Genomic DNA, 23,078 nt, shown 5'->3' with positions numbered 1-23,078 from the left:
CCTAAATCACAATCTATCTATACTCAAACTCATCCTCATCATCATAAACTCGCTTTTGAATTTCAAAGCCCATTGACCAAGATAAAAAAATCCTGACCACCTTGCCACATGTCACCATCATAACACAACATCACAAAAATCAAGCTCACTATCACTATCCCTATACCATGCCACATGCCACCACCTAATCGCATAATTTTTTCAAAAATCAATTCACAAGTTATCTTCAACTCACTTAATTCATCTAAAGCCAATGTATGCTCTCATTTTTGTCACAAGTCCTCACCACAATTCACCTCCAAAAATATCATCACCTATCCTCTTACCTTAAATAAGTTCTAACCCAGTACACATACTCTTTAACTTAACCCTTACTCAACTCAAGAATAGGTTGTCTAACTAACCCAATTGTGGGTTTGGATCAAATGCAACTCACTTACACCATTTTTTCTATATACCCCTCCCTAACATTAAAATGCCCAACACCTCATGTCTAAATCTCATGTCATGTTCTCCTATCTTCTGACCTTGACCATTCTAGCCCTAAAGTAACCCTATCAACCCTTATAAAAACTCTTCTCACCATTTGAAAATCTCATGCTTAAACCCCCTTCCTCTCAAGTCTCATCTCATTTCAATCTCACTTTAAAACTCATAAAAAACCTTATTAATCTCTCCACTCTCTTTCTTATTCTCTTCTTTTTAAAAAGAAAAAAAGAAAATGAATTCTACATATTTCTATTAAGGACCTAAGAAGAAAAAGAAAGAGGATTCAACCTTTAAGGTGGTTATAGGATATCATTTTAAGATTATGTAATTCCCCCTTTTCTCCCTTCTCCATCTCTCTCTCTCTCTCTCTCTCTCTCTCTCTCTTATCCTCCCCTTTCATTTCTTTAATTTTGTTTAGAAAGCTATATGATGTAATGTTACCCTCCCTTACCATCGAACTTCGATTCAATCAAAAGTGTACGGTTTAAAGCTCTTTTCAAAATAAAACTCTACTCAATTTAATTCCTACTCACAAATTGCACATATCACAAAAACTAGTTTTAACACTAAGGTATTTCGGTCCTTCTTTCATAAGAATGGGCCCATAACCATCAAAACCCAATTTTTTTAAAAATTGTTTGACTTTAAGGTAAAGTCATAATTGAGATTCCCTCTTTCAATGATGTGATTCTCATAAGTTAAACCAAAATTAATGCCCCCCTTCGCTTAGGGGATGCAAATTGTGTTTTTTTATTTTTTATTTCTAAAAATGATTATATATTCGATATTATCACCTAAGGAGAGAGAGAGAGAGAGAGAGAGAGAGAAAGAGAGGGGTGCCTAACACCTTCCTCAATCTCTAACCGAACCCTTGCCTAGATCTTAGTTAGACCAACATGTTGAATCCATACAATAATCATTATGGATGACCGACCATTCACACCATTTTCTAAAAAAACTGGTGACCACTCCAAATTCACATAGTGGTGATCTTCGAATTCGAAAATCACGTAGGGACAATGTTTTTTTTACCAAAATGGCCAAATATATTTATTTTTGAAAATTTTCTTTTATGTACGAAAATTATTAATTAAAATGACAATCATGGAATAAGTTATCATATTAGTATATATAAGAAAAAATAATATAATTTCAAAAATGGGTATGACCTTTTTAAAGTAAATTGTTTAACAATCGATATATCTAACATGTTGATAAAGATATGGATGAGTAGTAAGGTTATAAAAAATGCGGATATCGGCATTTAAGGGAATATAAATGTATAGGATAAAAGTTTAATTGGATCTAGACCCTACACGTGTCAAAATTTTAGAGCGGAGTGACGGCCAGGTAAGGCAGGATCCGATGTTGTCTAGGTATGTGGTAACTAAGGAATTTGTTGGCTCTACTCAATCAAGAATAGTTGAGCTGAGCTGACTAATGTCTACTCACAATAGGCAGGGAGGGGCAAATAAGAGCAGAGTGATGGGACGAGTTGTCTTATTGTCTTTGAGTTAAAATTGGGAAGGTATCCCGAGAACCTTGGAGTGATCGACTGTATCAATCACGTCCTTTCAATCACTTCCTATTATAAAGGAACTTTTCGTCAATTAACCCAAGGATTTAGAAGGAGGATAAGTCCATGATAAGCTCGAATCCCCATGAATAAGGATGGATGGATGACATGGTTAAATGAGGCAATGAAGAAAAGCGGTTGACCTATAAATAAGAAAGGAGGTCTTGAGAGAAAGGACTTTTGAAAAGTGGTCAAAGTTATTAGCTATTACTTTTTTGCATCTTCAATTCTAACTTGAGAGTTGGAATTTAGCAAGTACCAAACAGTAGACCAATGTGTTTGTGGAGAAGGAGAGCCCATCATCAAAGAGATTTGAGTTAACTCAGCAAAATCGCCTCTACAACAAGTATAGTTCATTAAGAAATAATATGAAGGAAATTTGATTGATTGAGCTATATATTTAAGGCATTTACAAGACAGGCTAATGACATCACTTGTGCTAAGAAGTGCTTTGGTGTAAGAAGAACGATTTAAAAAGATGAAAGCGATAAAATGACATGTACTACGCTAGTATAAAAACACTGAGATCACATACATGAATTGGCAAAAGATATAATCTAATGATTCAATCTGCTAACTCCAATATTTGTGAAATGGCCGGCGTAGATGATGATGATGATGATTTTAAAAAAAAAAGGGTCCGTATGATTACGAGTGGAACATGGGTGATAAAATGATTTTTCATTGAAAATGTGATTTTTTTAAAGATGTATTCTTGCACATTTTCCTTGAAATTCATTTTCTCGCCGGTAGGGATTTTAATTTCCCCCTTGGCAAAGAAAATGTTTTTCCACCCCACCCCCTAATCTTATTCTCTCACAAGTCATGTCTATCCCCAACACCCAAAACTAAAATTCACATATCTTTTTTTCACATTTTCCTTGGTGATCAAGTCAAATGGAATTCATTTACCCATACCCATTTTTCCAAGGAATTCAAATTCCCTTGAAAATGAATTGCTTGGAAGCATATATTAAGCTAGCTCAAGTGAAAAGAAACCAAATTCAAACATGGAGGAATTGAAGATAAAAAAAGTAGCCCAAAGTTAGTAAGAACTACATAACTGAAATAAAATGAAATTTTAAAACTAATGAGGATTTCAATGATCAGAGATCAAATTCAAGACTAAAGGAATTGAAAATAATTAGTACATGACCTAAGTATATGTTCTTCAAATCCATGTATAAAAACACAATCTTGCTGAATTTCTTTTACTGCAAATGCTAAATTTGCTTACCATGAGGGGGGAAAGATTCAACAACCCATTTGTTGGAAGTACTAGAGCTTGCACTGTCCCCATCCCTAAGACCCAAAGTAGGTCCTATAGAATGAATTGCCTGGCTTTCCTTAGAGATATAAGACGTAATGGCAGCCGCAACAGCAACCCTAAACTTAGGATCTGAAGTGATCGCACTCACATTTTCACGTATTGACGTGTCTTCTTCAACATTCCATTCCTTCTTATTCAAACCACCCATGTTAAAAAATGTACCATCGTCACGGTAGCCCACATTGTTAGGTACCCAAGGATAATTAAGTTGTGATGGTGAATGTGAAGAGCTAGGTATGGTGAGATGTTGTTGAGGACCACGCCCATTGTCGATAAGATCAAGAACAACCCCTCTAGAAGGATCATTAGGGTTGAAAATTCCATGGATGGATGATGAATTTAGCGTAGAATGGTTTACAAAATGATGATTTCGACTAGAAATTATGGGTGTTTGGATTTTGTTGGAAATGCTTTCCAAAATAAGATTATTTGAATTGAATATTCTCGACGATGACATGAAGTTAGTTGGTGTAGATGTCGTTGAAGCCAGTGCTGTTGCTCCCACTGGAAGAGGATGGTTGTGTGTACCTTCATAAGTTGTTATAAGTATTGACATGTCCTCTTGGCACCTTTGCACCTATTTACAAAAAGACGATAGTGAGATCCTTATCAATCAATCTGAAATTTTGAATCACGTACATTTGGTACTTCGATCGATTGATCATATAATATTTGGAAACCAAAGAACTTAAATTTATACAAATATTTGGTTATATCACCTGTTTCCTCACTGGGCATCCCGGGGCTACCGTGCAACGATAATAAGCTCTTGGGCAAGGGTTTCCTTTTGCAATTTTCTGCCCATATTTTCTCCATTGACACCCATCATTCATCTGCATAAAATTACAAGATGAATTAATTATATATTACTTATTTTAAAATATTAATAAAAATGAATGTTTGAATTTTCATTTATATGTTTAATTAAACTCACATTAGCTTCTTGACATCTTGCTCTAACCGATACTCGAGCTTTTCTATTAACTAGGGAATCGATATGGCCTTCGCTCTTTTGTAACTTATTTTGTGTAGGAACAATACTTGTCTCTTCTTTCCTCCCTTCTTTGACTTCTTCTTGTTCATGTTGGTGCACTTGAGTTTGCATTCTCAAAGACAAACCTAATTCTTCTTCAACCGCGTCACCTTGAGACAATAATGGAGTTGTTTGATCTTTAACATCAGAGTGTTCAGGTAGTTTTTCATCATCATGGAGTGAGAAAAGGATCTCAGGGTCCTAAATTAAACAAATATGATGGAAAAAAAATAAGATTATAAGATCCATAGATAAATTAATAAAAGATAATATAGCATACAAAGTATAAATTGAAAGTGAAGGAAAGTCAATGATCTACATTTTTCTTGTAATTTTGTTGGATTACTGATAATTTCATTTGGAGATCATAGTAATCATTCATAGTTTGCTCAACAACCTTCCTTAATACTTTGTTTTCTTCTTTCATTTGGCTCATCTCCACCTGCAATACACATAACTAATACAAAATGTGGTACTTAATTAGTCTTTGATAAGGATATATATATCATTCTCTCGATCAAATGATACATCCATATCAATTGACAGATTGTTAGATAAATAGATTTATCGAAGTTGTACTTAATGGAGACTCTAATCGGTCAAATCAATCTAATGCTGTACTTAACTTCTATAACATACCAAGTTATCACCAAATATATATAATTTGATACGAATCGATAGATAGATAGATAGATGGATGGATAACATGGTACTTAATCTTTGATAACATACTAAGTTATCACCTTAACATAAATCGATACTATTTTGACCATCAAACAGAATTGATAGATAGATAGATAGATAGATGGATGAATAACATGGTACTTAATCTTTGATAACGTACTAAGTTATCACCTTAACTTAAATCGATACCAATTGACCATCAAACAAAATTCATAGATAGATAAATGGATGGATGGAATTATTGAAGATGTAATCAAATCAATTAATCAGACTCTCTGTGACATCTAAAGAACGAAACAAATGATTCTAGGTTGCATGAAGCGTACAATGATTTATGCTCTCGATGTGCAAGTACATCTGATTGATCTGAAAATTAACTAAAGTCTCCATTAGTACAATTAGTTGCCAATAATTAAGGATGTTCATGAAAGAGATTAATTAACATAAACTATTACATGTGTTATGTTACCTCTTGAGTTTTTAATCTTTCTTGCAAGGAACTCTCTAGTGTTGTATCTTCCTCCTGTGTTTCTAAGTTTTGTTGCAAGGAATTCATTAGTGTTGCATCGTCTTCTTCTTCTTCTTCTTCTTTTTCTTGGGTTTGTCCTTCTTCATCATCTTCTATCCTCACAGATAGATCTATTTGCACTGTTCTCTCCTCCCTCCCCATTGAAGGTAAGTCTCTCTCTCTCTCTCCTTGACTTATTATCGCTGCTTTTAAGGCACAAAAGTCAATGTCCTCGTCCCTATAACGTATAATATAAGATGAGTTAAAATTTGATGGACCATAGGGATACAAAAGCCTTTGTACGAAGCTGCCACGTGGTCTCCTCTTCTTTGGCCCAATGACCTCAGGAAAAATGGTATTTTTTAGAAACAACCCTGGTAAAATTGGTGATATTAGTTTTGCCCCCTTGCAAAATGCAAGTTTAGGTTCACCTCCCTTGTTCGTAAGTCAACGTTGTGATTTCTTAATGATTTAGTGGTGAAATTTTGATTTTGATTTTGATTTTTTTTTTCTTCTAAATGCTCTTTAAACACTTAGATTACTAAATCAAAATTTCTCTGTTAAGACATCGGGAAGAGCCAATGTTGACTTACGATCAAGGGGTAAATTCAATCTTGCATTTTGCTAGAGGTAAACCTAATATCACCAATTTTATAGGGGGGTGTTTCTAAAATACCCAACTAAAAAACAGAAGTTGGTGTGGCAATCTCTCACCTTTTCATGAATTAAATTTAAAAAAAATAATTAATGGTAATTTCAATGGTTGTTTTACTAAGAGAGCTGCTTTGGCACCCCAACTTTTACTTATTACATCCTAATTTCTTCAATTATTTATCTTACCCCATTAAATATTAAAACACACTCTTTGAGCATTACGAATATTGGGCTCAGATTATAATCGCAACTTTATAACACTCGTTCAAATAATTTCAGTAGTTGTTTACAGTTATGATTAGGCTCATTTAAAATCTTAAGCCCAATAAATAGAAATCTAGTAAAAATAAAACAAAAGAGATTCTTTTGGTACTCCACCTTTTACTTATTATCAACCATTCACTTATTTTCTTTATTTTTAATTGAGATATAATTAGTAAAAGTAGGGGTGCCAATAGTAACACTCTCCCTTAATCACCATTTGGTAATTTCCTCTAATTTCTAACCATTAGTTTTTTTATATTCTTTTGGTACTTGGTTATTAATCACCAATCAAGTTGATTTTTTGGTTCAAAAAATTTGCCACTTGGCATTTCATGAAGGGTGGTATAAAGATATTTCTGTGTCCATGCGGTGCATTGAATTTAAATTGTTATTTAGGTAATCGAGGACGCATCTAAGTGTTTGACTTTGATTATGTTTTTAAATAATAAAGAAGAAACATTAAGTAAAATTGAGAAAGCTACTGTTAATGCCAAAGCATGAAATCTCTGTTATCTTACAAGTAACTTGACACACGTAAGCCCCTTAAATTACCATAAATACCCCTATTCAGTTAGGTGTCACTAGATCGGATCAGGGTCAAAATGGTCCAAATTTGCTTCGACGATAATCGGATTTGGTGTAGATAGGATCAAATCCAATTTGATTTATAAAATACAAATAAAATTTATAGATTTAAAGTAGGGTAAATTACCATTTCTTAAGTTGAATATGATGAAATTCCGATTCCAACTCACTACTCATTTTAATTCTCAGACACCGGAAAAGCGAGATCATAGATTTTGAAAGTGACGATCTTTCTGATATAAAATAACAAGATCACTGATATTTTTTTTTAATGTGACAATCTCACTAAAAAGTAGCAAATTTCTTGTAAGATTGTTATTTTATAATTAGTAAAATTGTCACTTTTCAAATAAATATCAGTGATTTCGCTACTTTATATTAATGAGATCGTCACTTTGAAAAATTTGTGATCACCCTCTTCACGTTGTGTGAACTAAAATGAATAATGAGTCTGAATCAGAATATCGTCAAAAGTTGATATACATAGGTTCCCAATTGGTTTTAGTTAGCAAGAAAACAAGTGTATTTACCAAAATGGATATCCATCGTATGACATTAAATTGAAAAACAATATCCATTTAGCTATAATCAGTACAGAGAATATCCATTTCAGGAAAATATATAAATACTGAAATGGGTATATGACCATGGTTTCAAAACTCGGTTTAATGTTTCTTCTTGTCCATGGATGAGCTGGAGTCGTCTTGGACGAGATAATCCATTTAACTCGGTTTATATCGATTGATTTACATATATTTAAATTAAAATAATTATAATTTTTTAATAAAATTTTATTTATATAATAAATATTTAAAAATCTAATATATATATATATATATATATATAAATCAAAATTTACAAAATCCCCATTAAACTCAGCCGAGATTTTACTTACTCGATCGAGATTTTCAAAAATATCATCTAAGACATTTCATTTATCTCGTGAGATGATGTGAATGTTGAGACATTGTATATATCCGTAACGTTGATTTAAAATTATGTATATGACCTCTCAATAAATGTTTTAATAAATTGGTTAGACCTATAATTTCTATAAAATATGTGGATGTTTTTATACATTTACTATAAGAATGGTGCTGAGGTGACATTGAGATTTACTACAATTCTGACATGGAGGTGCGCACGGAACCGTAAATTCCTTTTACTCATATCTCGAGAAAACACATCTAGGACCATCACATCAACACAGTGAGATTCACAATGACCATCAAATAAGAATCGGGATAATCTGACTACCCCACGTGGCAAACTCAATCGACTATCCTAACGTGACAAGTTCGGGAATCGTAGATCTACGCTCTTTGGGATACATGAATGCACTTTCCCATTAAAAATGTATCTCGAGGGAATCATGTATCTCGAGGAGCACAGATCTACCTTTACCAAACTTGTCACATCAAGTAATCTATTGAGTTTGCCACGTGGGTAGTTAGATTATCACAACTCATAAAATAAACTAAATTCTGATATCACCTCACGGAATTAGAGCCTCATACGAAATCCCATGACAGAGAGCTTTGGGAATCAACTATTTAAAATGTCAACTACTCAATTCCATTAACCTTTAATATTTGTTATAAAAAACCAATTTATTGGTAAAAATTAATGCAAAAAAAGTCATAAATTGGTTTAATAATGTAAGGTTGGCAACTGAGGTGATCACACTCGAAATTCGATCTAATTAATAAATTCAAATATGGATCAAGGATTTGGGTTTTAAAAGGTCAATTTGAGATTATCGAATCAATTTTGGATCTACTATCTAAGACGTCAATTGTATCAAATCAGATTTATTCTGATCTTATTATATAGAGTGTTGATAATATGACCCGGTTTTGACACACGCACTTGACGTGTTTGCTCACAGTCCAACAAACGTTTGACATGTGGCACAAATGACATCAACAATAAAGAGATTCTCTCTTGTCTGCTGTACCAATATTTATTTGTTTAGATTTCAAATCTTAAAAAAAGTCGTTGGGCTCACATTGATTATTACATTTACAATCCAACAACAGGTTTTTAGGTTTCATGAAAATATTCATATTAAATATATATATTAAAAAAAAAATATTTTTTTGAACTTGATCTAAGGTGTTGAAAATGAATAACCAGTAAGTACCCAAATTTAAAAATAAAATTCAACGGTGAAAAATAACATTTTTTTTTAAAGTTCATATAATTTTGTCCTCTACAATTATATTGCATCGGATCACATTTTTAATGTCACAAGGTGATCAGATCAGAAAGTTTTCTTTATTTCACAATGGGCAAGAGAGAGAAAATGGTGTTAAGTACATTAGCCACAAATTACGTCATATTATCAAAATTCTATTATATATGTTCCGAATCTAATTTCATCCATATAGAATTAACAATTCTACTTATTGTCTTAAGTAGATTGCATAAATTACCAATATTTTATGCATATTTTTTTTAATTCCCATAATCAGAATAAAAGTTAGATGGAGTAAAAAAATTTGAACTCAAAACTTTGCGAAATTAACGACTTTTTTACATCAAATCAAACATGACCTTAATTAATTAGTGCTCCTTTACTTTTGGAGATCCCATTACTATTTGCATATTTTTTTTCCCTTAAAATTGAAACAACTCTCTCCAAACCATTTTAAAGGGAACAAAATCTTTGTAGCTTATTTTTCTTGTAGTCCCAATATTCAAAACTAATGATTTCTTGACTTGGTTTTTTTTCTTTTGTATTCCGAAGAAAATGATTTATGGTTATGTGCTCTTGTCAAAATAGTTGAGTACAGATTAAGTGAAAAAAAAAAAAGTTAGAAAATCACGACTCATCTTTCAATGGTTGAGAGAGTGTCACATCGACAAAATAACAAAATCTGATTATTTCAATTTGAAAGATTAATAATTAATGATTTTCAAAACTTTTAATTAAGTCAAAAAGGTATCTAAAAATAAAAAATAAAATAAGTATAATCTAAAGCATGAATCTTAGAGGACTGTGGTGTTATTTTTTTTCAACATGATTGATGCAAAAACTATAAATCAAATATCTAGAAGGGCCCAATAGAAGTGATTTTCAAATAAAAGTATAGTTCCAAAATCTGGCTGTTTATAGAGTATCATCCCTAAGGTCTACGATAATAGAATTAAAATAAAATTAAAAAAAATGCGATAATCCCAATGCATGTTTAGGAAATCGAGGTCCAATCACTTGTTAGAGAGAGAGAGAGAGAGAGAGAGAGGTTCCGTTGACACACGACACTGATTTCTTAATTTCTCCTAAGTTGACCTCCACCTTTAATGGATCTGCGCACGCATGACCGTTCCGGAAGGGCTGTCAATCGATTTGATCCGACAGTCGTTATCCGATCCATTTTGATCCAATAATTTGGGTATGGATTCAGAAAAGGATCCGAATTGATAACCTATTGGAATTATGCAAATTATATAGTATATTTTATTTAAATGTATGAAGTTTATTTTTATTTATTATATTAAATAGGTGATCGTTATTGAATCAAGTTTGGATCCAAAGATCAAATAAGAAAAACCTGATCGAATCATTATCAGATTGGTCACAAATCAACCTGATCCATGGATATAATACAATATCCAATCCATGAATGTAAGGCCCACCAATTGGTGAACGTTGTACGCTAAATCCTGGTTTGATTGGTGATTTCTAGTCATTGGATCTATTTACATTAAAAAAAAAAAAAAATAGTAAATTTTGATGGTTAGGAATAGGCCATGATTTTTTTTTAATCCACGTTATAGACGTATCTCTATGCCCGTGCTAGTTTCTATGCTTTTTGTTATCTAGTATAGTACTTGGGGGCGCTTAAGCCCCCATTACTAGGGCTCGCAATGGGTCGGGTAAGACCTTGACCGACTCCATACCCAAATTGAAACACAAACACCCATACGGTCATATCTTATTTCTTACTCGAATTTTAGGATAATACCCAAATCCATTTTACCTAAGTTTTCGGTGGATAACCATACTTGATTCTTAAGTCACCCAAAGTTTTACCCTCTCTCCTAATATATATTTTACTTTAATAACAAAAATTATATAATAGGTAATTAGGTAGGATATGACATATACTCATATATTCAACCCTACAAAACTTTTGGGTAAACTGTATCGAGTAATATTAACCGAATGCTTAATCGAATAGAAAAACCTTGCCCATATCAAATTTATTCGGGTCAAATGAGTCGAGTAGATGGGCATTATCCCAACTATTGCCAACCCTACCCATTTTCTTCAAAAAACACACTTATTAAAGGCCAATTTACCAAAACATGACCTAAAATTGATTAATTCCCAAAATGATGCACTATTCAAATTAATTCCGAAAATAAGTTTTTTTTTTTTTTACTGTAATGGTAACAAAAAAAAATTGAACGGTGTTTTTTGCAATTTTCATATTGAAAATACCCTTATTTTTTAGTATGAAAAAGAGTATTTTCTATATGATTTTAGAAGAAAAAAAACATTGTTCATTTTTAATTTTTTTTTATCGTTTTTGGTATTGAAAAAAAACTTATTTTTGAAAACCATAAATTAATGTTTTTGGAACTAATTTGAATAGTGCACCATTTTGAGAATTAATTGATTTTTGTGCTCTATTTTGGTAATTTCCCCATTATTAAATGCTTTTAGGATTGTGAGTTGACTCAACTGATTATGAGCTAACTCAGTACTTTTAACTCACTTGCGTATTTCCTTTTTTTTTTTTGTCATTATTGATAAACCTATTTTTAACGAGTATAATTCTGTGTTAATGGAATTTGAACCAATGTCTCTAATATCATCACCCAAAGATTTTATCAACTAAGCTAATTGTCACCTACACTCACTTGTATTTTTACTTGTCCATTAATGTCAAAAACTTGTCTGGAAGCTTGATGGGATTGAGTGATACTTAATGTTCCTGTCTGAAAAAATACGACATAAATATATAATTATAAATTTGAAAAAAAAACACTTATTTTGCAAGAAACTTATAATTATTTCTTGATGAGTGGCAAATTATTTATTAATTATTACACCAGAGGACACATTTAAATTATATATATATAATTTAAAATAAAAGGCTTAATAATTTGGTATCTATGGAATAATTGGTATTTCAGTTATTGAAAAAATCAATACAATATCAACCGATACATACCTGAAACATCCAATTTTCACAACAATAATGGAACAACAGCAGAGGGGCCGCGCGGCACCCTAGTTCACAGCCCAACTATCACAAGTATTTAGCGTGCTAAGAATGACAAATGAGATATAAGCCATGGTACGTGATAACCCTCGCCGAGGATGCCGTGCATCTGACCCATGTATGGCATATAATGCGGATATAGCAGTAGTATAGAAGGACGGGTACCGCATTGCAACCGTCCTACTAACACTATCTCAAAGCGTTAGGGAACGAAAAATACTCAAGACAAAGCCAAGCTAGTTGACCCAAGCAGACCCTGGGGCCCGAAACATTAAATGTTTCAGGATCATTTCATATTGACTGATACAATCAGAGAATTTTAACCATGCCTTCGCATCTTATTTAAATTTATTTAAATGAAGTCTTTACAAAAATAAAAATTTAGGTGATAATAAAAATTGTACTTTAAAATATATTTAATAAACCAAGCATATATCCATTTTGACTCATCCAACTCGTTTCAGAAGTCATCAAGTTTAACTCAAGAACTACAGTCAGAGTCAAATTTCCAAGTACTAAAATTCTATCATCTTGAAAGAGGGGTTGCTTTTTTACCTACATTTTTTTCACTTTTCCATGGGAAATTCCAGAGATAAAAAAAAGAACTTCAGAAAATATATATAAAAAGACTTAACTACTTTTCTCAGAATTGAGCCCCAAAAAAAAAAAAAATCAGATTTTCCCAAACTGTGAGACTTCCCTTGCTTCCTACATTGCAGACCAAAAACAGCCCTCCCTATAATCTACCCATTTGAGTTTTGGCAGCACAAGTCATCCCAAAGGACTGGAGCACCTTTAACTTATTGCACTTCAATTTCAGCATCATATGGTGAGGGTGGAAATATATGCCACCCTCCACTCCTTTTTCCACACCCACCTACTTCTTCACAGCTTTTCTATCCAATATCAATTAGAAACTTCAAAAACAAAGTAACCCCTCTGCCATCAAAATATGAACATCCAATATGTCAATCGACTGAAAATCACGCAATGGATCTGGTGTCAGATGAGCTCAATCCAGATGAAGAACCACTCAAATTGCCCTTGTGAGAGTCCAGCGGAAGCGGGAGCTTCTGGACCCCTTGGCACAGTTTCGAGGACGGCTTCAGTTTAATGTACTGCACATTCAAGCAAAAACCTAATTAGATGTGCTAGCAACTAATAAGTAGTTAGGTTTAAAATATCAGACAATATGTATCGGTATTGGACAAGACCGATACGAAACATTGACTCCAAAATATTCTGGGAATGTATTGGGTATGTATCAGTTTTTTCAGTAACCGAAACATTCAATCGATATGATATTTTAAACCTTAAGTGTAACTAAGAGAGAGTACATCAAAGATATTAACTAATTCCACTAGAACAATGGAGAACGGGGCAGCTTAGTTACCTCCTTATAGAAAGAATTTATTTCTTCCTCAGTAAGACCTTCCTCTTCTCCTGCATTTTCCTCCCACCCAAGTGATCGAAGGAAGGCAGCTTCTTCCTCATCTGGATAAAGAATTGCATTGGGGCTTGAATGCTTCTCTCCAATGTTTGAAAAACCCCGAGACTCTTCACCAACATTCCCATTGCTAGTAATGTTACCTCCATTTTCAGTCACAGTTGACCAGTCCAGACTAGACAGATCTGACGTAGGGGTGTCGCTACCACCCTGAGGACTAACAGGAGCAGTAGCAATCCCAGTTTCACCAGAGTTCTTCGAGACAGGTGACGACACAGAAGGGTTTGGATCTGGAGCAGAAGAAGCAATAGAAGTTTTCTTCCTCATAAGATTGAAGAAATCATTACGGCTCTGGGCTTGAGACATGGTAGTAGGTTTCTTCTCCATGGAGGATACATGGGTTGTGGTCAGAGCAGTGGTCTTGCGCTCAACAGGAGAGAGCTTAGGGTGGTTTGGGCTCCTTACAGAAGTGAATCCAGTCGATGGAGCAACGGCATGTGGGTCATTCGCTATCTTGCCAACATTTGTCGGATTCAGGCTATCGTTGGTGGTGGTAGGTGAGATGCTGTTCTCTCGTGCTGGTTTGAGGACAAAAAGCTTTCCACCATGAGATATTTTTCCAGAATCAGGCCTAGCCTGCCCACCACCACGTAAGGCATGGTTGATAAGATGCGGCGATGCAAGTTGCTGCTGCTGCCCAATCATGTTAGCTACATTTGCCTCATTCCTGGATGTTGTTTTGGGTTTCTGTTTCTCAGAATTCAAAACCTGAAAAGGAAATAGGACAATGATTGGACGTCAAAGAAGTAATACTTGTTTGCTTAGATTTCAGAAACCAGGACTACATGCATAAGGTATTGGTCAAGGTATGCATGATGTGAGAAACGGGCACTTCAAAATATAGCAAACATTGAAACCACTACAAAACATAACATTAATCAATCCAGTTCTTTATGAAAAATAAAACTCATGTTAAGAGTGATGCAAATGCTAAGGATTTAAATTGTAGGTCATAGGATTTTTTAATTGATTGTAATAAAGTATTCCAAGAGGCATGGCACAACTTAAATCCTTTTCACTCAAAGAAGGGCTCCTGGTTAAGTTATTATAAGCGAATGGAAGGTTGGGTGGATACTAACTAGCAGGCAACCTGAATGGTTACCATATGGGTATCTTGGTGGGGCTACTTGCCTGTTTACCCAAAAAGAAGATTTTTATAGGTGTAAGAAGCTGATAATGGGGAAAAAGTACAAGGAATGAAAGGGACGGGAGGTCAACAAAACGTACCTTACAAAGCTGAAAAAGACAGCAAGAAAGGAGAAATCAAGCTAAATATACAAATGCACATATCAAATTGCCAAACATCAGTTCATTACTACATATCTGCTCTAGTTTTTTTTTTGATAAATATAATAAAAATGAATTTTTATATCTGCTCTAGTAGAATCAAGCATTTCATCTTTCCTGATGTTATTCAAATGTCAAATTAGTTTTTATTCTCTTTGGCTTGCAAATATTGTTAAAATTCCAACAGTTGGGAAGTTGGCATTTGACAATTAGACAGACTAATGAAGAAGTATGCTCAATATTTGAGCTTTTGGCATATAAAGAGTCTTGGATAAGCCTAACTTGGGCATCTTTCTACAACATAATATTCTAGATAATGCATAAATGTGTGGTTTATGCAAAATATGGAATATAATAATAAAACACTTCTTAGAAATTCATTTTAGAATAAGCATCTCGCTCTCAACTTCAAAGATTATGTTCACAAAGTTCTGCAACATATGGGTTGGTTCTAAAACTATATTTGGAGAACACTAACCGAGGTTTAAAATCCCGATCTTGGGATACAATATATTATAGTAGGTTAATAACCAACATAAGTGGCCCAGGGCGGTTCACTACAAAAGCCAACACAATACAACACGAACCTAAACAAAGTAATACAAAGTCAAGACAAACACCTAATGTAACATACTGCTACCATAAACGCCAAGCCATCTCACTCGAGATGAATTGAAATGGTTCAACAGTTAAACATTGACCCTAGCTCATTCATATATGATATCTTCTTTTGATTGAAGAAAGCCAGCAGAATAAGCTTGCTAACTAGAACATATAATGTCTTTTTTTTTTTCATCTGCCAATTACTAGTCCAAAACCGTCAAATGTCTTCAGAGTTTCAATTTTCTAAATCTAATTACCAAACCCTCAAGTACATAATGTCTCAATCCGCCTTAAAACAAACAGCAGGACCATTTGAGATGTTTCAACCAATCAAATTTATTGTATCTGAAAGATGTGCAACTAATGTGTATGGAAATATCAAAAAGTGTGGTGACATTATGCTGTTATAGAATCAGTTGTTTTTTTTGTTGATAAGTTATTTTTTAGAATCAGTTATCAGTATCACGTTTAAAAAAAAAAATTACTACAAATAACAAACATTTTTGTCCCTTTTGATATTTCCAATTTAAGTGGGTTAACAATTTTTGACACAAGGGCAACTGGTCAACTGCTCATATTCAAGTAGCGGTCCCTTGGTATTTCTAATTTGCCGTAATCTAGAAGGATTAATGAAAAACAGAGGGAGTAAATGAAAAACTAGAACCGTGGAGTTTGCACTAATCATCTATGCTGAAGTGGTGCCTAGTGTGAGAAAAGTTGATGGCTAGACAAGGGAGAATCTAGTACAGTGTGTGGACATCAAGCATTAGACCTAAATACGAACTTTTTTGAACTAGTTATGGATTGATTAACAATAATATTCTTGGGAGGTCCCTTGGTGTATGCTGTTATTTTCCTATGATAAGTCCCTTGTATATGTGATTTGCACAAAAAGTAGTATTGGTTGATGGAAATTACAACTTACAAACTTATCAAAAAAAATTTACAACTTACAAGACACAGAATGAAAAACTGGAACTAGAATATTGAAGAAACTAAATTTCAAAATAACTAGGACCAAAATAAAGTTTATTCAACTTTAGTAATCTCATAAGGATGGGACACTAGTTGAAATTGATGGCAAGAAGTACAAAATGGTAACTACTTCTGATATTTAGTTTCAACCATCCATAAAGACTGGAATTATTTATTTATTTATCGGGAATATTACAATGGTGGGAAAATTCATAAGGATGTGAACCCTAATTAGTGTTGGGTAAGAAAAGTGAAGACACATTTTCTTACTGTTATGTGATTGACTGGTACAAAAAGAATTAAAGAGAAAATTTTGCAACACAACCATAGGATAGAGAAGAACAGAAATTAGTAAATTCAAGGAAATATAGAAAAACAAGGTCGACATGGAATGCAATGGCTGAGCAGTAAGACTAGGAAAGACAATCAGAAAAGATTACATTCAAAGTATTCTAGGAATAGCCCCCATAGACAATAAATAAAATCAATTGAGATTGTTTGGGCATGTGCAACAAAGACTAATGAAGACCAATGAGGAATGCTTTGGGTCAAATTTAAAGCTCTAAAAGCCCAGTGAAAAACCATGAAAACTTAAATTGATGTAAGAAGAGAAGATTGACGACACATGCCTTTACTAAATATATGGCTCAAGAATTGAATGGAAATAAAGCTAACGTTGTCAATCAGTACTTGGGACAAGGGATACATTATGATTTTAATACCTCACAGTTAGTACACAATTTTCATAAAAAGGGTATGGCTCAACAGCAAAATGGAAGCATGTAACAAAAACTTTGGAAATATCAAACAAGTATATTGTGAGAAAGAATCAAAAGACAGGTGGCTAAAGCCAGGAACAAAATGCTTCTACAAATTATGTCGATCTTCCTTCGAAGACAATAACGCTTGGACAGGACATAAGAGAATATAACATGGAGAAGAGGGCAAATAAAAACAAGTTCTCCTTCAATTCATTTGTGCAGAGAAAACATATCCTACCTGCTATGATATTGGTTATGCATCATACCCCCCCCCCCCCCCCCCCGCGTGTAAATTGTTCCTAGTGAAGAGTAAAAAAGACTTTAACACTATATTCTTGACATCAATCATCATAAGAAATAAATAGCTAACGTGAGGATGTGCTCATGCAGTAGTATGCAAAGGTCAAACTACTCGACCCAAATTGTAATGCAAGAATAGTTAGGAACAGAGATTTTGAAGTCACATGATACATAACAGATATCAAAATAAAGCCAATTGTCAAGTCAACTCCTCATGAAGCTATTGAAATATGAGAACGTGTTGTGCAAGCATGGAAACAAAAAGCTCCATCTTTTTTAAAAGTCTAATTCAAAACACATTTTGCACGTCTAACAATTAAAACACTAAAAACACTCGACTTTTTCAACCAATAAAAAAGTTCTAATTTTTTAAACATGACTTTTACGTTTTCAAACACGTTTCTTTTAATAAAATAAAAATCAAAATAACCCATTTTTCGCAGGCCTTATGATTGTTTGTACTTTAGTTCATTGTTTAATGTAGGATTTGATTATAATGTTTGATGCTATACATTTTTTTTCTTTTCAATAGTGTGTTATTTTGCTCTAAAGATACTTGATGGTTAGATTCTCTTTTTTGTCATCATAAAATTTAATAATGTATAATTATGTGTAGTAACATTTTATCATACATAGATATTCAATAATATTTTTTTCGCTCAAAAATATTTTGTAAACTTAGAATAAATGTCTAATGTTTTATACTTTACATTATGAATACATTTTTTTCATTATTTTTAATATTAATATATATAATAAAACACACTTGTGGAGGATAAACGTCCCATCAACTACAGTGACCCCACTACTGCTTTTGTCCTCTCCTTCAACTTTATTGTCTTGACTCTTCTCTTCCACCTCCACCTCCACCCCTTCCTTTTTTCACTAATACTCCGCTAACTTTACTATCTTTCTTCTTTTACCCCCTTCAACCCCAAAGATTTTTTAATAATACCCCTCTAATTTTATTATTTTTCCTCTTTTACCCCCTTAACTCCCAAAGAGGGTGCCTGCGTTGTAGGCACGAATGAACTCTAGTATATATATATATCCAATAATACCCTCCCCATTTAGTCTTTTAGTCAAAAAGACAAGGGTATACTAATTTTTTATATAATAAATGCTTATTTACATAATAAATGTTAAGGGCATTGTAGTCTTTTGATTTAAATGTCTTTTATTGTAGTAAATGATCTGGCAATTAATGCCAACATGATAAATGCATTTATTAAGGCCATAATTAATATATTTATTATGTAAAAGATTAAGATACCCTTGTCTCTTTCACTATAAGACAAAATGGAAAGGGGTATTATTGAAAAAAAAAAAAATTGCGGTGAATAATGCTAACATCCCTATGAGGTCTTGGACGTTAGCATATATATATATATCGTTCCTTTCCCGTTTTCTTCGTTTTTCCCGAAGTTTTCGCTTGCCGTTTTAGACCCGTTCTCCAACTTGGTAAATGGTGACTACGTGTGCAAGTCATTTCTCGCAATCAAGCAGCCGTTCCAATGTTAGAAATTAAAAAGAAAATAGCAAAGGAATCAAAGAGAATGGTTGTGTCCATCCCATACACTATATACTAATACTACATTACTTCTTTTTTTACTTGTGGAAAAATATGTTTTTGGATGGCAAAAAAGTAATAAATACATTTGTCCACATGCTAAGGCTTTCCAAATCTTTCCTATCATCCAAAAGAAATAATCAATCACTCGTCACCTACTGGGAGTATAGTAGATAGGAGGATGGATGCCAGACATAACACATGCAAATCTGCTTGCTATAAATTAACCATTTGAACCCACCAAAAAAAAAAATTTGCAATCAAAGTAATCATATTGAAACATAAGTATGGCTTTGATTGCAGTAGCACAAATACGATACAAAAAAAGTAACAGCACTTCCTGTTGTTGTAAAGATACTGTTCCGCATTCAGGTCTAATACGATATTTTTAAGTACTTTCCTTTACCCATTAAGAAGAATAAGGACACAAAATAATTAATGCATACAATTATATAAATTTATTGCTTTCATGTGTCCATCAGTTTTGTAAGCTAGATTCTGAAACTCATTATCATCTGATCGCTGAAAGAAGATACTGCAGATTATGAGATTAATCTTTTTGCACAACTATGTTCATGCAATAATTTTTTTTAATCTAGTTGATTAAAATACACAGGCACTGATTCATCAAAATACCATTTCCACAAGAATGTGATTCAAATTTTACATTCCTTCTAAAGATTTTCATCATTTAAAAAATACTAGTTTATATTCATCAACAAAAAAAATGAAGAAGTTTCTTGACATATAATCAAGGAAAATGGTTGAACCAAGTAATCAGATGAAAGGGACCAAATCTTTCTAAATTATCGCTGACCGATAGCCAACTACAAAATAACCAAGATAAGATGAAACTCTCTGACAAGATCAAATAGGGGAAGAAATGCTCTTACTGAGGTCTTAGGCATTGATGGTGTCATGGGTATTAATTGCCGAGATTGCTTAATTGCCAATTCCTCGAGCCTTTGGGTCTCAACAGATAACTACAATCAAGTGACATAGGATGCATTAAGCAACATAACAACTCCAATACAAGTTCAAATAACAAAACAAACATCTCAGTTACCTGGGGTGTGGTACGGGCTCGTGAAGGGGTTTGTGCCAACTTTTCAGCCATATTAAGACCAGTTGTAGCGCTAGAAGCCAAAGTGGACGAACTTGCAGGAACAGTTTGTTGAGAAGATGAGGGTACCCCACTATTGTTTCCAATTTTGATGGGCACCTCTGCTAAAGCTGAGGTCCAGCCATTACCCCCAATCATGGCCGAAGAACCCATTGGCAAGCTATGAATGGCCGAAGTCAAACCAGGAGATGAGACTCTTCCTATATCAGGAACTCCTTGTTTTTCTTCAGCTCCAAGAGAGGGAAAATCTCTTTCAAATGTAGCCTTGTGAATGCCCCCCAGACCATTATTGTTTCCATGATTGTTGTTGACAATGTTTGGGTCAGCTGATACTCTTCTCGGCCCCACCTCACCCCTTTTCCCCGATATCATCGATTGTGAACGCCTTAACATATCCTTCTCAATCCTATTTGCAAGTACTGACCGCTCATTCTCACGAAAATCAAGAGGGTCTTTATCCCAATCCCTATCGCGATGGTTCCTACCAAAATTACTGTAAGATCGAGAATGGGCAGATGAGTCCTTGTCATGTACCATAGAACCATTACTACTAGAACTCCTACGGAAGTAAGACGAAGAGATTCTATCCGAAAATATAGAACGCGGACTATCACAATCACCAATGCCCACAGACGATCTATTTCTCGAAGTTGTAGTGACACGATCATCTATAACAAAATAAAACCACAGTACAAATACTTAATTTCGAAGCAACAAAAAACCCATTGAGAAAATTAAGTAAATAAATAACAAATACTTAATTTCAAAGAACCAAAAAACAAAAAAAACCCAGGAAATTAAGTAAATTAATAGTACCTGAGTGCAAGGATGACAATGCAAAATGGTGTGTTGTACTGCCTCCACCACCATTTACATTTCCAGTACCCTTCAACCATTCTGGAACTAATGTGGGTTCACTTCTTTCCATAACAAGTATGGAACATGATCAGTGAGAATCAGAAAAAAAATCCCTATTAGGTCGACCTTATTCCAACAAAATTGTGTTATGTTCCCGTAAAGAATTAATCCAGTCCAACCCTAATTTACCGAGTTCTCGAGAATCCAGCCTTGCTTCACATTCTTCGAACTACTTTGATTTCGATTGAATTTAACAAAATTTCGAAAACCCTATGACTCCTGCTATGTAGAATGTACACTAAATTAAACCACCGAACAAGCCAAATCAAGATCGAAAAAACATCAATTCCTAAGTGTTTAGCAATCCGAAAGACGAGTAGACTCTACGCCTCCATCTCATGAGATGGATTAGACACACTCAAATGACCCTCATCTCTGCAAGAACTCGAATCGATTCTCCAAAAAAGATGCCCTAATTATCTCTTAAACAACAAAAGAAGACTTCTCCAAAGAGAATCTAAACCCATTCCAAGAAACCCTAGAATCGGAAGAGAAAAAATAATAAAACCCTAGACGAATATTAAAAAGGAAATAAAAATAATAGAAACTTTGACAAAAGGAAACTTCCAATAAAAAAAAAATAGGGTCTTGCTTCAACTTTGAACCACAAATTTAGATAGAAATCAAACCCAAAAAGGAAGATAACTAACCCTACCTCTCTAGGCGCAAACTAGTTGTTTCTGAGGTGGAAATCCTAACCGTTGGATCCGATACGAGAAACCCTAACCATCCAATTAACTTTCGAGTGTCCTCAACGCGTTTTCGCAAAATCAAATTCAGAATTTCTAGGAAAATCGAAGGAGAGACGTTAGGGTTCAAAATAGAGACTCAGAGAGAGAGAGTCTTGGTTTTGCGCCGCTGAGAGAAGATGGAGAAGAAGAAGAAGACGGGTTTCATGCGAGAGCGAGTGTGCTTGCGCGTGCGATTGAGAGCGAAGAAGATGGAGAATTCGTAGAGAGGTCTCTTGTTGTAATTCTGGTTTGTTGCTTGGACTGCTCAAACAAAACGTATGAAGTACTACAGACTCTCCTTCTATTTAATTTTTTAAAATAAAAAGAAAAAAAAATTGAGCTAACTCTCAGATTTTATATGATAATTAGAGGAACCCCTAGATTTTAAAACTTGTCATTACCCCTTGAGTTCAATCTTTGATGCACCAAAATATCTCCAACCTGCAACTTATTGCCATAAATCCTTCATCTTCAACATTGGATTTTGGTAGCACGATGCCACGAAATATTATATTAACTTCTAGAATAATTTACTAAAAATTAAATAGATCAAATATCGAAGACATTGGATTTTTGAAAGAATTACCAAATAAATCAAAATATTTTTATTTAAATATTAAGAAGATAATAGCATAAAAAATTGTACAAAACGATGCCAAGCATAGAAGTACAATTAAGATGAGAAGATTTTTCAGAGGATTCCCTGAGAATACGAAACCCTAATATTATAGTTGTCACTGATGAAGGAGAAAATTCAAAAGGAATTTGAGTTTTTTTTTTCCTGTCATGTGAAAGTTGAGACAGTTGAATTTTACTAATATAATCTCATTAGCTCAAATAATATGATTCTTAGAAAATCAAATACGTAAAAGAATCATAAAGATTGACATGGTTGAAGATAGTTTTAATGCGAGAGTCTTGTCTTCTACTATTTTACCTCCAAAGA

The 23,078-nt window shown here is 33.7% G+C and overlaps 2 protein-coding genes across 3 annotated transcripts; both read right to left on the bottom strand.

Moving 5' to 3' along the window:
* Positions 1-3,109: 3,109 nt before the first annotated feature.
* LOC147404247 (WRKY transcription factor 72A-like) lies at positions 3,110-5,786 on the bottom strand. Of its 2 annotated transcripts, XM_086437721.1 has the most exons (5): positions 5,582-5,786; positions 4,748-4,885; positions 4,330-4,629; positions 4,115-4,228; positions 3,110-3,972 (listed from the first exon to the last, which is right to left on the bottom strand). In XM_086437721.1, the coding sequence occupies exons 1-5, from the start codon at positions 5,780-5,782 to the stop codon at positions 3,289-3,291; spliced, it is 1,437 nt and encodes a 478-aa protein (XP_086293847.1). In that variant the 5' UTR covers positions 5,783-5,786; the 3' UTR covers positions 3,110-3,288. The 2 variants fall into 2 exon arrangements, with proteins under 2 accessions (XP_086293847.1, XP_086293848.1); XM_086437722.1 differs by lacking the exon at positions 4,748-4,885.
* A 6,957-nt stretch (positions 5,787-12,743) lies between these two features.
* On the bottom strand, positions 12,744-22,428 carry LOC147404246 (uncharacterized). The gene is made up of 6 exons (XM_086440124.1): positions 22,057-22,428; positions 21,300-21,620; positions 20,427-21,151; positions 20,254-20,343; positions 13,751-14,572; positions 12,744-13,475 (listed from the first exon to the last, which is right to left on the bottom strand). The coding sequence occupies exons 2-6, from the start codon at positions 21,409-21,411 to the stop codon at positions 13,341-13,343; spliced, it is 1,884 nt and encodes a 627-aa protein (XP_086296250.1). The 5' UTR covers positions 21,412-21,620; positions 22,057-22,428; the 3' UTR covers positions 12,744-13,340.
* Positions 22,429-23,078: the final 650 nt, after the last annotated feature.

This window comes from Akebia trifoliata, chromosome 4 (assembly GCF_017979445.1).
Source record: "Akebia trifoliata isolate Shusen 1 chromosome 4, ASM1797944v1, whole genome shotgun sequence".
Lineage (NCBI taxonomy): Eukaryota > Viridiplantae > Streptophyta > Magnoliopsida > Ranunculales > Lardizabalaceae > Akebia > Akebia trifoliata.
The sequence above is the reverse complement of the archived record's forward strand: the minus strand, read 5'-3'. Positions and strand labels throughout refer to the sequence as shown.